General features: G+C 42.9%; 1 protein-coding gene across 1 annotated transcript in view; it reads right to left on the reverse strand.

Annotated features, from left to right (window-relative positions):
- Nucleotides 1-1,519: 1,519 nt before the first annotated feature.
- The window catches only part of SYN2 (synapsin II), a 164,175-nt gene continuing 148,986 nt past the window's right edge, over nt 1,520-16,708 (reverse strand). Inside the window, exons 11-13 of the mRNA XM_021530459.2 lie at nt 9,040-9,100; nt 5,054-5,309; nt 1,520-2,542 (exon numbers count right to left, since the gene is read on the reverse strand). Coding sequence (XP_021386134.1) covers nt 2,407-2,542; nt 5,054-5,309; nt 9,040-9,100 — 453 coding nt within the window. The 3' untranslated portion in view covers nt 1,520-2,406. The remainder of the gene's footprint in view (nt 2,543-5,053; nt 5,310-9,039; nt 9,101-16,708) is intronic.

Below are 16,708 nucleotides of genomic sequence, written 5' to 3' on the forward strand. Positions count from 1 at the left end.
CAGCAGCTTGTGTGTGACACTCCTGGGCACGCTGGCACTGCGGGCAGGCAGCCTGTTCTGCACTCTGTGTGGGAGGAAACACCAGGCACCTTGGATTGCATCATCCCCTTGGCTTTTTTTTTTTTTTTTTTTTTTTTTTTTTTTTTTTCCTCCCCTTTCTTTCTTTTTTGTCTTCCAGATGGTAAAACAAAGGCTGTAGTGAAACCCGTTTTCTCCCAGGAAGAGGTGGGAGGGAATTTTTATATGAGCAAGAAACTTTGCCTCGAGTCGAAATCTGGGGCCTGGACTAATGAAGTACCTGTAATTCATATTGTACTAAATATTGCTGAAACCAGGCATGTACTAATCATGAACCGTGCCAAACTATGCATAATTACTATGCTTTCTCTGTAGCAGTAATTAATTTGCGTTAGCAACTTTGATTAATCTTTCTAATCTAGAAGTAAAATGCTTCTCAGACATGAAAGGCTCTCCAAGTGCTCAAGGTTGTTGTTGCAGCCTCGTGGAGGGTGTTTCAATCCAGTGGGGGCAGGAAGGGGACAAAGCTTAAAAAAAATCAAAGTCTAGCTGATATTTATGAACTAATAACCAATAAAAAGGGTTACAGCATTCTGTTTGGCCACATAATTAATCAGCTAAGCTACAGGCTTCTGTCCACAGTGCCTTCCTCCTGCAAGAAAAGAGAATTGTCAGTCAGAGAGCTTCTCCAAGGGCTGCTCCAGAGATGAGGGGCTGAGATTCCATCTCATGGAGGGCAGTGAGTCAACATCTCTATCGCTGCAAACTCACCCAGAGATTCATTTTGGTCTTAACCTCAGAGCTTGTTCTAGGCAGGGCTGTTCAGCTCCGGTCCCAGTTGTTCTGTCAGTCCCACAGGGGCCAGCTGTGCTTCCTGGGGACCTGGAGCTGCCCCCTTTGCAGGAGAAATGTGTGCTGAGCTCATTGCCCCAGCCTGCTGCCAGCCAGAGCCACCAGGTGTGAGCCCAGCCCTGACTCCTCTGACATTTTAAAGTTTCCACACGCACTGCCAGCCTCCCCAGCCTGCTCCCAGAGAAAGGGTTTCTTCATCGAAAGTGCTCGTGAGTTACCCAGCACAGGCTCCACAGGAGCTAACATTTCTGAGGCAGGCAGAGGTGTCTCACAAACCCACTACAAATCCAGGTGGGTTTCTGTGTGACCACGGTGTTGCTCTTTCTGTCCCTCGGCCACGTTAATATCATTCAGGTTTTTTTCTTCTTGTTTCCTGGCAAGGATTGTATGTAATTCATGACAAGAGATTCAGAATGACATGAAAATCAGTTGGAAATGGATAGTCTAGAGATTACTGACAAGCTAATTCATTTTGATTTGGATAACTTCTGTTAAAATCTTCTGCTACTGCCTCAAAGTCTGGGATCAATTCTGTTTGCACGGGTCAGAAAAAAAGTTTTTAAAACACACAACTCAGTAGAAAATGTAAATGTAATTCCTACAATTTATAGGGTTTTTTTATATATATAATGCTGATCCAACAAAGGAATTCATTGTGATAGTTTATTTTCTTACAGCTGTAGTTTGTGTCCAAATATTTTATAATCATAAAGCTACCCTCTTGATATCAGTCAAAATAGACAATATATATTGATGTCTAAACAAGCTTTGTAGAAGACATTTTTTTAAATCAGGCATGGGACTTTACATTTATTAGAAGGTGTTCACAAAAATAAGGGTAACATCATGCATATTCTTTGCAACTAAACCCAGTTATGGTTACAGTTTGGAAACAAATCCTTTAAATAGACATATGGAGATACAGTAGTACATATACACTCTATTTATGACATTTAGTGTACTGATAACTCCCAGCAATACATCAGAAGTCCACAACCAGCTGATGGAAGGATTGGATAAGGAGGAAGAAACTGCTTCAATTTCTCACATTATTTATGTGGCTCTACAAGAATGTCAGTGTGAATCGCCTCCTGAATCCAGGAGGCAAGAACAAGTCAAGACTATACTTCTGCAGTACAAAACATTTACACACGAAATACACATGCATTGCAATGCATTGGAAATGGGCAAAGAGAGGAGAAACCCATTCCCCAACGCTTTATTAACACAATTCTACAAAGGAGTCTCAAATAGGATTATATACTTCAGTCACAGTAAGGCCACAAAATTACAATGGATACGGACCTTGGGATCAGACATTCTGCGGGAGCAATGGAACCCTTCCTTCTTTCCGGAGCTTTTCACGTGTTCCTGCGTGGCATCTCCCTCACCAAAGTCCTCCTGCTATCGATTCGTGTTTCTGTAGGTTTAACATATTGCTTGGTACAACAGTGAGCACAGTAGAGAAGGGTGCTGGCACAGGGAGAACAAAACCTATGGGACATTCACGGCGGTGTCGGACTCTACACGAAGCTGCTAATCAGAGAACAGACTGGCAAAGGATTTCCTCAGGTTCCGGATGGTCTCAGCTTTGGCCTCGTCTTCGTTCACGGACGATCTGAAGAAGGAGGACTCTGTGAAGCTGAAGGCGTTGGTCAAGGACTGCGACTTGCTGCAAGACACAAACACAACAGGTTCTGCATGGTCACACTGTCCCCCAGCCTCCACCCCCAGCACCCGGACCAGAAGAGGGGAAATTGTCCCTGAGACTGGACAAAAATGGGTTTTCACCCATTCACAGAAATGGGCTTTCACCCATTTTTGTTACGTCCCACACAGCTGTGTACCCCTGACTTGAGAGTAAGGCTTGAGGATAACATTTCTTTCAAGGAACACGCCGGTGTTTTCTTTGCTTTCTACAGATCTGAATTGGATGATGTAAATTAGAGCTTTGAGGAAAATGCGGGCCTGGCTACTGAATCCAAATCACAACTCAACAGGACTGATAAATAATTGTGTTTTGGTTGTGCGCAGAGAAAAATTGGGTATTTTACAAGAGTTTGAGTCCTAAACTGTAATGTGCTCTCCCTCTGTCTAGATGTATTGAACATTAGAGCCTTAATAGAGGCTTAAAGGCATGTTATACCTTTGAAAAAACACCTCAAATCAGATATATTTTTTCTTTTCTATAGGTAGTGCCTGGCAATACTACTCCATTCTTACTGCTATCATGTAAGTCCTGTATAAGCTCCCATAAGCAAAAAAAAACATTACAATGAAAACAAGAAGGAAAACAGCTAAAGTTTAAAACTTTAACTCATGACTTGTCAGATAAAATAACATCTAAAAATAGGTTTGAATTTAAATAGAACATTGAGTTATCAGCTTTTTACAAAGACATCCCTACATTTGTAAAACGAGTTCCCTGATTTCATTTTTATCTCAGTACAATAGATTTCAGTTTTGGCTCTAGTAAAACTGAAGCATTTTCCTTGTTCAGATTGTCTCAGACTCCTCATGGTTTGCAGCTTCTCTCCTTCTAAACTAATAATGTACAGCAAACAGTGCTGCAGGCGTTTTAGGTTTTTCATAAATTATAGTTGTGCTAATGAGAATAGACTGATAAATGTTTGTTTGTACTCACTGAAAGAGGGAGGGTGGGAAGCAGCACTTGACTTGATTAGTAACACAATAAGCAGCCTAATTAAATATTTATTCACAGATTAATAACATGTACATACAGGTTAGGCAACAGCATGTGGGTGAATACAAAGCACACACATGCAAATAGAGCTAATCCTACAGGCAGGAGATCTGAGCCTTGGTGTGGACCTAAAACTGCTTCTGAAAGTTAGAAAGCTGCTCTTATTATGGCTTGCATCTTAAAACCTTTAATTTCTCCTTTGTTATTTTATTTTAAAGAGGGACTCTTCCATTTGAAGAAGAGGAAAATGAATCTAGATGAGAACAAAAAGCTTAAAGGAGAAAGCTGGGAAGCAGCATGTGACAGAGCCCTCCTGTAACTGTCCTAGTTGCTTTTCTTCAATGTCAGAAATTAGGTTTCAAACTATAAACTGATTTCCATCTTGCTTTAAAAAATCCACCTCTCTATTATCTGTCATCTGAAATGATGGCAGAATCAATTTGAGGTTTATAATCATAAAACAGAATAAGTAAATACACTGTCCCAGGGAGGCAAGGGAAATACTGTCCTCTTCGCACAATATTGTCATCCAGCATATCTTTGGCACTGAGCTGGGCTCAGGGAGGACACGGGGTTGTTTCCCACTGGTGTTAGCTCAGGAGTGGGTGGAACCAGGGGATCTGTGTTCCTGGGAGGAAACAAAGACTCCATGCAGGTCTTTGTACATACCAGGCTGAGGAGATGTGTCTGAGATTCTCCTGGCAATGGTTGTGTCAGGGCTGCTGTGTTGGAAAACTGCAAAGCTCTACTGCTGCTTCCCTGAGGTTTCTGTTGGCTGGGTTTGAGCTCTGAGGGGGGATTTTTCCATGTTCCTTACTGGATGCAGGTAAATCAGTAAGGAACCTTCCAGAAGTGGGACAAGCACTTTTTTTTTTTGGTTTTGTGCAGCCTTCTCTGGGCACTCTCTGGGCTTGAGCACTCAGGCAGTGCCAGTGCAAGGGAAGCAGAAAGAACCAATCCAGCAGCCACTGTCCAACATTATCCAGCCTGGATTGTGCCTTTGGAAAAGGAACCTGTTGTCTCAGTGACTGCAAGGTTAAAAGTTGAACCAGATAAGACTTCCTCTTGGAGGGCAGGCTGACAGCACACCCAGCCCGTGAGTCAGTGGCACCAAAAAGAGGAAACAAACACAAGAAAGATGATGGTTTCTCAGACCTGGCTGGGGCAGAAATTGCACAACGGGCAGATGAAATTTTCTGTGGTGCTTAGGATAGAACTAATGCTAGCAGCTTGCTTTACTCCATTGCCAGAGATTAAGCTTTCTGAGCTATTTCACCTAGTTTTAAACTTGGGACTAGAACTGATACAAGCAGCTTGCTTTACTCCATGAGCAGGGACTACGCTTTTTGAGCTATTTTAACCTCGTTTTAAACTTGGGAACAACACATCCATTTCCCCCCTGGCTGTCAGAGCAACCCCCAAATCCCAGTTAGACAAAACCTGCGCCGTGAGAAGAAGAACGGATAACGCGACTCTTACTTAAGCTGCGGATGCGACTGAGGCTTCTGCTGTGGCGCAGGCTGAGGCTCTGGCTGTGGCTGTGGCTCTGCTTCCTTTGATAACCTGGAGCTGGGAGGACCTTGGGCCTGGGGCCGAGGCTGCTGGGTGGTGGGTCCGGGCGGGCGCTGGGGCTGCGAGGCTGCGGGCTTTGCTGCCTGCCCCGCGGGGAACACGCGCTGGGGCTGCAATGGCTCCTGGCTTTGGGATTGCATTCCTTGGGGTTGCACTGGGCCCCCTAGGTTCAGTACAAGAAAAACTTCATAATGTTATAGTGGCAAAGAGGCCTTATTTAGACTTCATATCCAACAGTTTAAAATCATCCTCTCCAATGTGATTAACTCTACTTTCGAGGCAAAAGTCTACCGGCAGGTGCTCGCATGGAGGCGGCAGCACTGTTCACACTCATTAGGAACTTGCTTGGAGCCCCCCATAAATCAGCTTTAAAACTGCTAAATAGCACCCAATTCATCCCAGGTACTGACTTCAAACCAAATCAAAGGAGTTACACCCAGAACAGTTTTGGCCCAAGTCAAGGAGAGGCTGGGAGGTAAATGAACACAGTAGTAATAGCTAATTCAGCAAGACATTCAGTATTTTCTGTGTAGTTACTGCAGATATTTTCTTCCTCCAAAGTCTTAAAATCATTTCTCCTCTTAGATTCACTCCTACACCAGTAAAACAATCTCATTTTCTGTCTGGTTGAAAGTATTTTCATAACTTACTTAACCCCTTAGTGAGATATCTCAAGAACATTACAAGAAACACAAGGAAGTCACTACAAATTCTTTACCAGGAAGGCACTTTGCTGGCAAACTACTACGTGAAGTGGGAAACCACAACGTGCAGGAGGGGCTCAGGCTGTGCAAACCATGGCTCAAAGATGCTACAGTATCATCCAGTGGGTTTTTTTTCTGCTTTCTGACTGAAATAACGCAGTGTCAGACATCAGGGCTTGCTGCTTTTATCTCAGCTCGCAGGTCTGACTGGGGTTTTCTGGACTGATGTTGTTGTAACTGAATTTTAACCCTCGCGTATGAAAATGCACTCAGGACATCTGACCTTGGGGAGAAAGAATGGGATGACATTCTGAGTGTTTGTATAATGCTTCACTCTGGATAAGATCTGTTGTAAATATCACAGAACACAACTGAGCTAGACCTTCTGCATATCTGAAAATTTTTCGTCTTGCATAGATATTTAGTGCAAGTAAAACACTTAATCTGCTCAAGTCTCTAAAAGCAAACCTCCATATCTAGATGTACTGCTGCAATACATTTTTGTTTTGTTTTGTTTTTAAATTTCTTTTATAGTTAACTTTCCCCTTACTACATGAATTCCAGTGTGTGTGTGTGTGTGAGGACAGCACGTGCTAATGCCTCAGTGAGTTTTAACACAATTGTAGCAGTGTGTTGTGGTGTAGAAAGATAAATAGCACGTACTGAATGTTAAGGAATGTGCCTTCATTGTTTATTAATTTGAACCACTTTTGTAGGAAATATTTGAAGGTGATAACATGGTCTTGCAACATCTTAATAAGGAGCCTTTTCTTATTAGTCTCCTTTCACTCAATATTGAAAACCAGAAAGGTTTCTTTCCCCCACTTGTATATACAGGCTTGAATGCCAGAAACTTTACACTGAAGACAGATATAACTTTCTTTTATTGCACATTAAGCTGTACAAGAGATTTCACATAAAAGATATACTGCTGTCACATTTCCAGCGTTTGCTCACTTTCTTGCAGCTGGGTTGTACAAAAGGCAACAATCATGAAAGAAACTTTTACCAAAAATAACTCAACAGAACTGAACATTAAGCCTACACTGTAAAACATCTGTTCCCTGTTACCAACAATATTGCACCTAAGCATGCTGACATGCAGAGAGACATCTTGGCTTGTTTCTTGGCTGTGGGATGTAGGAACTGTGTGTGTCCCTGCGAATCCTTCCCAGGGAACAGGCTGGAATCCTGTCTGAGACACCCAGGTCTTCCACACACACACACACACACACAACGCACAAATGTCGTGTGAGAAGCACTTGTGAATACTGGCACTACTCCATGCAAAAAAATACCAACTGCTTGAAAGGAAAATCGCTCATCAGATTCAGTTCTCCACCCCAGGGCAGTATGGTTTGTTCTCTTTTAGGGTGTCTGGAGGTAAGGATTTGTGAACCTGATTTCTAGGTGGAATTTCCTTGACATAGAACAAAATAGCCAATGCCACCTTTGGAATGATCACTGACCCAGACAAATGCTGATCACTAAAGCAAAATATTCATGTAATTTACTGATAGGTAGTAAACAGTAGCACTTACCACAAACATTTAAATAGCTAATAATGCATACCTTAATTCTCATCTCACCAGCCAGCTTGTACAAATAAAAGAAACACTAAGAATGATGAGACTCACTGATAACTTTTTCCAGTGTTTGTAGGGAAAACAGACGTAGAACATCAGGCTGTTTTCCCTTTAAACATAATTGTTTGCACTAAACTAATGGCCACTACTCATCTTTGTACATAGTCAAGATGAAAATTATAGTTTTGTGGCTCGCTTGCAACTCAGCTTTCTGGTATGCCAGCAGTGTGCAGCTTGTGATTCTAGGCTAGATTTCTCACAACAGATTAACTGCCTGCCTGTGGAGCTCTCATAGCATTGCCTATGTAAAAATCACAAAGCATTTACCTACAGAAAATCTAGCAGTTGTCAGGCACCTCAAGTCCTTTTGCATGTTTGATGTCAAGCAGTTCTTAAAAACTCTATTTACGTGGACAGTGTTGGGACTGGATTTTCTTTACAGCTCTCTGGAAACTTGTAGGTGTAAAATAGGAGACCTGAGTTGGTAAAGAAAACCACTGACATTCTTTGCCTTGCATTTTCTAACCCAGGATCCTCAGCTGGTTAAAGGTACCTTGGTCTGCTATCCCCTCACTTCTCAGTATTTGCAATGAAATGAGGTCTTACAGGAAGTTTAACAGTCCTTGAGGTACTTCTCACGAAATAACCTGGGATTTAAATCTTAGGTAAGTATAAGATTTTTTGGAAGTATTTGCATTAGTTTTCATTAAAAATCTCCATAGATTACTAATTCAGAATGACAACAAAAGGTATTACTTAATTGAAACAGGATACATTAAATACTCACACTTTCACTGAGATATTGCACATAGGTGGCCCATTTACATAGCTTTGTAGCTAATAATTTAATGCAGAATTACTAAAAATATGAATACCAGTATGTAAAATAGAAGATATTTTAAATATTCCTTGGGAAGAACTGTATTTTATGGAGTCACCAAAATAGCAGACTTCCACTCGCATATAAGTAAAACTCAAAGGTTAATAAACTTTATAAAATTATAAATAAAAAGCCTCACTAGCAAATCCTAATCTAGACTTTAAAAATATATCTGGATCACCTACCTATTGGTCATGCACACGCACAGAAAAATAAAGGCTATGAGTACAGTGTGCACACACTCACAGAGTAAGCAAAGGGACGGGGGCTTGCACCTCGGGGGATTGTACTGAACAATATCAAATACTCCAGAAATACTGTCTAACCATCCAGGTGTACATGGCACTGGGCTCTAGAGAGGCACATTCTTTGTACACTGATGACAGCAGCCCTGCAATCACAAGTTTACAGAGGAAGGTTGGAAAGCATTACACGCACAGACAGGAACAAGGAAACAACCAGACGGGAGAGTTGACACTGCATAGAAAAAACACAGTCCAGGTCAGCACTGAAACAATGGCAAACTGAACAAAACTGGGATGCTTGCATTAAGATCGTTTGTTTCTTTGCTTTCAATTTGTTTTTGTTTGTTTGGGTATTTTTTATTTTTTCACTTGTCATTTTTGCTTTAACCCTTGCTTTTGGTCTCAGTTATCTAAGTAGCCTGGACTTGTTTTGGTCCTACTGCAACGCCATTACAGTCGAGAATGTACTGTAAACAACCTTGAGGTGGTGGTCGCTGAGGTGGGATTTTGTTTGGCTCTGGCTCCTTTAGTGATCCACTCTGGAAAATACATATGAAAACAGAAGAGAAAAAAAAAAATTAGAGTAGCTCGGTTCCAATTTTCCACTAATTTGTCTTTATTTTCATTAGAAAACTCTTTATTGGTGGGGCTGAACATATACTTAAATTTATTCCAGATACCGTTTTTTAATTTAGTTGCTGCCTGACATGATATATGAATCCTGGGCTAGTCCAAGGCTGAGCTCTTATAAAAACTCTTTTCCCTTTGCAGCATGTGATCAGGATGCAGGGAATGCCTTCCCAACCTTACCTCCATCTGGGGAAGGACTTTATCCTCAGTTCCCAGCACCAGGAACCATTTTTTTTGTATTTCAATGCATCTGCTCTCTCTTTTTTTGTTTTATTTTTTTTTTAAGGACAGACTGAATAGGAAATGGATTTCAACAGATACCTTTGTGTAATTTAAGAAATAATTTATTTTTAATTATGTTCACTTGTATCCAGAAGCATTTGCACAGCAGGAGTTTTGCCAGTGATAGCTTCACTTTGATTTGCTGGCAGTTAAGTGGGGAGGGAGGTGGGCTGCTCCAGCTTCACTGTTTTGCTAAGCAAAATGAAAGAAGAAAGCAAAAACCACAGACAAATAATAAAAATAATTGAAATGACTTCATGCTTCTCCATCTGACATGTTATTAGAAACACATGTAATACTTCACTTTTCAAAACAGGAGGTTGATTTGGCAGCATCCTTTTCACATGGATACTTGTGAAAGGAAAAGATGGGCCTGAATCAAAACCTTGGAGCGGAACACCCCCTGGGAACAGGAGTATTTGAATCCAAACTTCGTCTTAGGCCCATCTCTAACATTTTGAAATGTGAAAGACGTTAAATCATTGTAATTAATAGATTAGGATTTTTTTTAAGGATCCAGAAACCAAATTGCCATCTGTCAAGAGGAAAAAATGGCAGAATTTATTAAAGAGCAAATGCAAAATCAATTAAATGTGTGTTTTGCAGAGCTTACTGTTTTTTTTTTTTTTTCTGATAGACTTGTATTTGATCACACTCCTAGTACTTTATTTACAGAATAAATCTTGCTCCTAATACTCTGAATTCCTGCCCAGCATTGCAGCTGCTGAGTTCTAAATGGCACAACTCTCCAGTGCATGCAGCTGCTGCAAGTTGCTGTGTCTGCTTTAGGTAAATACATAAAAGGACACAGGGCAGCTCCAAAACTCTCATTATTCAGCATTACCGACCTGCAGGAGCCCAGATGAGGAGTAAAAACCATCCACACAAACTGTGCTCCTCCATTTACCTGACCCAGTTACACAGTGCCTGCTGAGCATCACCAAAGGGGTGAGGATACGTAGAAAATAAGAAACTTGTGAGGAAAGACAAAGCCACCAGAAAATGTCCGAGTGCTTTGGTGTGGGTTGGAGCCTTCTCTGTGCTGAGATGTGCAGAGCCTGGTGCAGGGGCTGCTGGGCTGCCCTGGCTGGTTCAGCACCCGGGTGCTGGTCCATGCTGGGTGCTGTGCTCCCTGCAGCTCCTGCACTGGCACAGCAGCTCCCTGGGGAGCAGGGCAGCTCTCCCAGAGTGAAGGCTGAGGTGCAGCCCTGGAGGAGCAGCTCCTGCCCTGCCCCAGGGCTGGCAGCTCCTGGCACCCCTGGCTCTGCTGCCGGGGCACAGGGACGTGCCCGGAGCTCAGCAGGGAAACCTCCAGGGCTGGGGCTTCAAAACTCCAGGAGTTTCTTTCTGCAGTCCCAAACAGGCAACGTGACTTTGCTAGAAAGCACACAGAAGATTTTATAATTGTGATGATCATAATTAGCACGTGATGGGCTCCTTACCCTTCCCAAGGGCCACAGCCCAGCCTGGGGCTCTCTGTGGTGGCACAGGGTGGCCAGGGAGGATGAGTGTTATCCTTTTTCCACTTAAACAAAAGGCCATGGAGGTAAAGCTGGGGTTTGATTTTAGAAACACAGGGTGGCAGTTTAAATTCACTTTAATGTTGGAACAACACTGCAGGGCCTCTGTCTGCCCCGTGGCCCGAGGCTGGAGCAAATCTGCCATTTGTTCTGGTACTGAAAAGTCTCAGGTTTTATCACACAACTGCAGCGACTTGACAGGACACCACCAGCCCTTACGCAATCTGCATATCTCTCATCTCCCAAAGAAATGATTTTATCCCAAATGAAGCTCTCAATAAACATTATAGAAGCTGCCTAATCCTTCCCTCAGCTCTCCTGAGAGTTGGGAGCCTTGTGCATTTTCTATAGAAGGTGTATTTCCCCCTCCCCAGTCACTGACTGCAGCTGTCCTGATTTTACCACCCACACATCCTTTTTTTAATTTTTTTTTTTTTCCACCAGATATCACCTGGTGCTTCCAGGAACCTCACCCACACTCCAGGCCAATCACATGGGTATATTACTTTGGCTAATTAGCCAACCCACCCAGGCCGACCCAAAATGTCTAATTAGCATTACATTCCTAATTGAGAAATCTTACTCATGGTTTTTCAATGGTCTGTAGTATCCCAGCCCCTTTCAAGAGCCTTTCTTTCAGACAGTCAGAAACCTTGATACTTGATATTAAAGGCAGGCTTTGAACCAGCCTTGTTTGCTGCTCTGAGCCAAGACCTTTAATAAAATCCAGGCTCCTTCTAAAACACCAGTTGCTGGCAAATGAGCTGCAAGCTGTTCTTCTCACCTCTGCAAGATGGTGCCAGAGCAGATGTGGGAGCTCCTCTCTGAGCAGAGGTGCTGGACCAGCCCTGTCCTGCACATGGACTCACCCCTCTTGCTGATTTTCTGTTTTCCCTTGCTGCCAGCCTACAAGTTCACCCCCCTGCCACCTTCTTGCAGCACAAACAAGTTTTCCTCTGCTGCAGCCCTGATCTGCAGCCACGCTGGGTTCAAACACTGCAGGAATCAAGGGTTAAAGGTGGGATTTTATCATGGAAAATGGCCCTGCACAGGCCCTCATTTGGATGCTCAAGGCTAAAGAGCAGAATCAGTGGCACAGGAATGGGCCTGGGATGGTTTAGGGCAGAATCAGTGGCACAGGAGTGTTTGGGATGATTTGGGGCAGAATCAGCAGTGCAGGGGTGTGTTTGGGATGATTTGGGGCAGAATCAGTGGCACAGGAGTGTGTTTGGGATGGTTTAGGATTACCTGAGTGAAGTGTGGTGGCTGATGGCAGGAGAAGCCCCTTTGGTTTTCATTTTGTGGAACAAAATTTTGACATCCTACCCAAATTCCCAAGGAGAAGGCGTTGCTGGTGTTGACAGGAATATTCTGCAGGGCTGCTTAAAGGAGCTCTCCTGCTCACAGGGGTTTTCTGTTTGTATAACTGCCCCCAAAAAATACAGCTTCACTTGGGGAAGCCTCCAAGGCACATGAGTGCTGCAAATCAGCTCTGGGTAGAACAAGTGAGGATTTGGCTGCATAATGACTTTTAGGAATATTGGCTAATTACAGCCAGAGCACAAACCCTACTACTTATTAGAATATAAATGTCTCTAGATGTCCCTGTGGCACTTCCTTCCTTTCCACTTACCTGAAACTGTCTCCTTAGAGTTGAACTGGCAGAAAAAGCTGTTTATTCTTCTAATAAGTTACATTCTAATTTGATCAGGACATTACTTCTTTTTCTACCTTTACAAAAATGCAGATTGGATTCACAGACACTTGAATTTTGCACAGTCTGAAGAATGTTGAAATGGGTGGGAGCAAAAGCAGCAACTTGGCAGGGAAATAGCCCTTGGGCAAAAGAGATGCTAAACAGAGTCCCAGCAAAAATTGATTTTGATTTGGCTGAGGTTGAAGACTTTGTGAACTGTAGCTGGAGCACGTAGAGTTGTTTTTGGGTCTCGTTTGGTTTTCTTTGTAATGCAAGGACAGGAGCTTTTCATAGGTATTTCAATATTTGAGGGGAAAGCCATGTTTTTCAGGCCAAGAAGGAGAGGGATCAATTGAAAGTTGCCAAAATACAAGCTGAGTTAGTGCTCATAAAGGAACAGGAATAAATAGTAAAACACTTAAGTAACAGGAGAACTAAGATAAAATGGGATTGCTGAGGAGAGAGCTCATTGAAAGAGTTTGTGTGGAGAGTAAATAGTGAATAGGTGTTTGAAGTGTTATAGATTGTGATAAACACTGGAGGAAGGGCAGGATGGCAGGTGAGATAAAAGGTAAAAATGAGATGCAGGTAAAAATGAAACATTCTTCATCTCAGAAATGAAAACCAGCTGACTCATGAAATACAGAATTCCATAGCAGGTCTGTAAAAATTGGGAATGGCCAAGTTACACTGTGAAGGTAAGTAATACTGCATTGCACTAATACTACATTGAGGGTAAGGAAGTGGCTGCTGAGGAAAGAAGCAGTTCTTGAACAAAAAATACTGGGAAGGACATTAGTGGGATGCAGAGCTCAAGTAGATTATTAATGAATTAACTGGCACAAAAAAAGTAGGTGTGTGCTACTAAAACCTGTAGATGATACAGGGCTGGAAGACTCTGGGGCCAAAATATCCTAAAGAAGGAATAAAATTGATCAGTGGAGTTAAAAAAAATATAATTATTAATATAATTATATTATTATAAAATATAAAATATAATATAATTTCTTATGTAATATGAAATAAATCTGTTACAAAGGCAGAGCTCACTCACTAACTGAATGATTTGTGCAGTGAAAAGCCCAGAATCTCATCACAACTCAGTGCAGCTTTTGGAAGAACTCATCTGCTTAGCTCAGTAAGATAAGGGGGTTTTATGAGCAGAAACTGGGGGCAGAAACCAGGCCAATGCAAACCAGGACGAAATGCATGTAAGTTCATAAATAAACTGAATGAAACTGGGCTGCAAATAAGCACATGCTGTGTGATTTAGCAAAGCAGTGAAATGCTGAAGTGGAGCATCCGAACCCACAGAAGTTCTCAGTGACTTGTGTCCTCCTGCTTTATCCCTCCAGCCTGCAGGGAGTGGGGCTGGGCTATTCCTGGCTCAGCCCTTGCCCTGCTGCAGTGGCCCTGGCCCAGGTGATGCATCTGCCCCCTGTGTGCCACTGAACAGAACTATCCATGCTGGGTTATGCTTTTTTCTGACCCACTGATGGGGCAACTGAGAGGTGGTTTAGAAACTTTTATTCCAGCTTCAGTCTCATGAGAAGGCTGAGACAACACAGATGTTATAATTCACACTATCACAATCAGAAGCTGACTATTTCCTAATTACAAAACACTATAAACATTTCTTGGTTTATTAGCTTTTTGCCACACTATGATGTAGATGCTTTATAGCTAATAAACTAAAATTACTCTTCGTAGGTCTTACTACAATACATCTTTCATAGTTCTATTTCACTAAAGTATCTGGTCTTATTTATAAAACCACCCTTTAAAACTTTTTTGTAACTCTATTTCTCTTTCAACAAATCTGTCTTATTCTATAGCATTTCTAAGTTGACATTTCTTATCTCAAAGTTTACATATAAATGCATAATGTGTAAGCCTGCCGTCAAGCCCTGAAAATTCTCTAGAAATCCATTTCCCACAATAAAGATTTTGCTATTTGCTGGTTTTTATATTCCCTGTGGACTGAGAGAAACAGCTCCAATGGAGAGATGAGATTTAAAAAATCCTCCTTCCTGTTGCCTGCGCAAGTGGGGCAGCAAGAGGAGAGTTCTCTCCTGCTTTTTACACATTTTTGGAGTGCCACTGTCCAGCCTTGTCCTTCTGCACGGAGGGAATCTGTGTGGAAAACACACTCAGCAAAAATGGGGCCAGCCTGGGGTTGCTTTGTATTGAAGTTGTGATAAAGAATCCAAAAACTTCAAGCAGCTTTTGCTGTTGCCCAACCAACTTTCCAAAGAACCTTTGCAAAACCTGTTAGAGCCTTCCCCTGAATGGGTAGGAAATGACTGCTCAGAGCAGAAAACAAGCTAAACAGTGAGACTTTTATTTGGAATAGTATTTTAAAGATGCACTGAAAAGATCTTTTAAAAAACCACAACATTAAAGAATATTCTAACTTGGATTTTGCAGGCAGTTTTCCATTGCTAGACAGCTGATTACTTCCCAGACAATAGCTTCTTTCTTGAATCAGTCTTAAAAATTGTAAAATCATAGAATGCTTTGGGTTGGAAGGGACTTTCAAGATCTTTTTTTTTTTCCAAAAAAATACTTTTTTTTCAAGTCCACCTGGGCAGGAATGCTCCCAGCAGAGCAGGTGGCTCAGGGCAGCATCCCAGCAGGAGCTCAGTGCTGTTCTCAGGAACACTCCAGGGTTTTCCCTGGGATACTGGAACAGCTCAATTCCCACTGTCCATTCCAGCCCTATTTTCTGTTATTCTGCTGCACAAAAAAAATAACCCCCCCTCTCTCAGTTTGTTGAGGTTTTTAGAAAAACGTATAAGGGAAAATGCATTTCTGAAGTACCATCAGCTCTGGAAGCTTTCTGCTTCCTTCCACAGGCAGGCAATAACTGCCATGGGCAAGGATGCTTTTTCAATTTCTTCTTTAGCTCTTTTACTGCTTGAAGAAATCAGATTTCCACTTGTCCTTTTGGAGCAGGGAACATGGAAAGCATGCCGTGGGACAGCGGCTTTGGGGCAGCTCTTCCCAGGAGGATTCCTCGCCACAAACAGGGAGGGAATTTGGGAGAGCAGCGAGCTCCCCCGTGTGCTGACGCTGGGTGGGAAACGAGTTTGGAGCAGGGCAGGAGCTCCAAGAGTTGAAAAAGCAGGAAAAGGCTTCAGGAGGTGCGGGAGAGCATCCTGTGGCTGCAAGCTGGGTTTGCTCTCAGCTCTCCCGGCGTGCAGAGCATCCTCCCCATTCTCAGTGGGTGCGCTGGGGCTGGACAGTACCAAATTCCTGTGCTGAGGGCTGGAGCTGCAGGGAAGGGTCTGAGCCCTGAGCCCAGGGATTTTGGGTGATGCTGTGCTGTGCCCGCTCCTCCGGGTTTAACCAAAAGAAGGTTATTTTTATGGCTACTTTGAAAAATGGGATGGCAGGTGATACTTGCGTGAGCTTAAAGCTGCAGGAGTTCCCCTTGCAGAGATCCATCACGACTGGATCCACTCAGAGCTGGGGTTTGTCCTTGGAAATGAGAGAGGCTGCAAAGATGCTGGAGCAGCCTCAAGCCCAGCCTGAGAACGCCCATTTGTGTTTTTAGGGGCACAGAAAAGAGGCACTGGGACAGACAGCTGAGCTCTCCCCAAATAAAAGTGAATTTCAGGGCTCTGGGGAGAACCAAACCAACCACCCACAGCTTCTCCTCTTGCTCCTTGTGGTGCTGCTGCTGCCCTCAAACACCCACAGGAGCTTTGGGGGCTGCTCTGAGCTCTGAAAAGTCTCTGTTAGAAGCTGAAAGACCCTGGAGGGGGATTTTGAAGCAGCTGAAGTTTGCTCTGCTGGCAGCTCCACAAGTCCATCCCCACATTCTGGAGCTGGAAGTGTGTCCTTTTTTTTCCCCTATGGACAAATCAAGAATAGTTGAAAATGAGCTGCTCTGGCTTTGGATTCTTCCATAATTTCTCTTGGTGCTTCTCCTTGTTTAAAGATTTTGACACACATGGTCCTTATTGAAAATAAATCGTGGCAGGGATTTCTGGGGGGAGAGGGACAGAATTCCTGCA

Source organism: Lonchura striata, chromosome 12 (genome assembly GCF_046129695.1).
Source record: "Lonchura striata isolate bLonStr1 chromosome 12, bLonStr1.mat, whole genome shotgun sequence".
NCBI classification, from domain to species: Eukaryota; Metazoa; Chordata; class Aves; order Passeriformes; family Estrildidae; genus Lonchura; species Lonchura striata.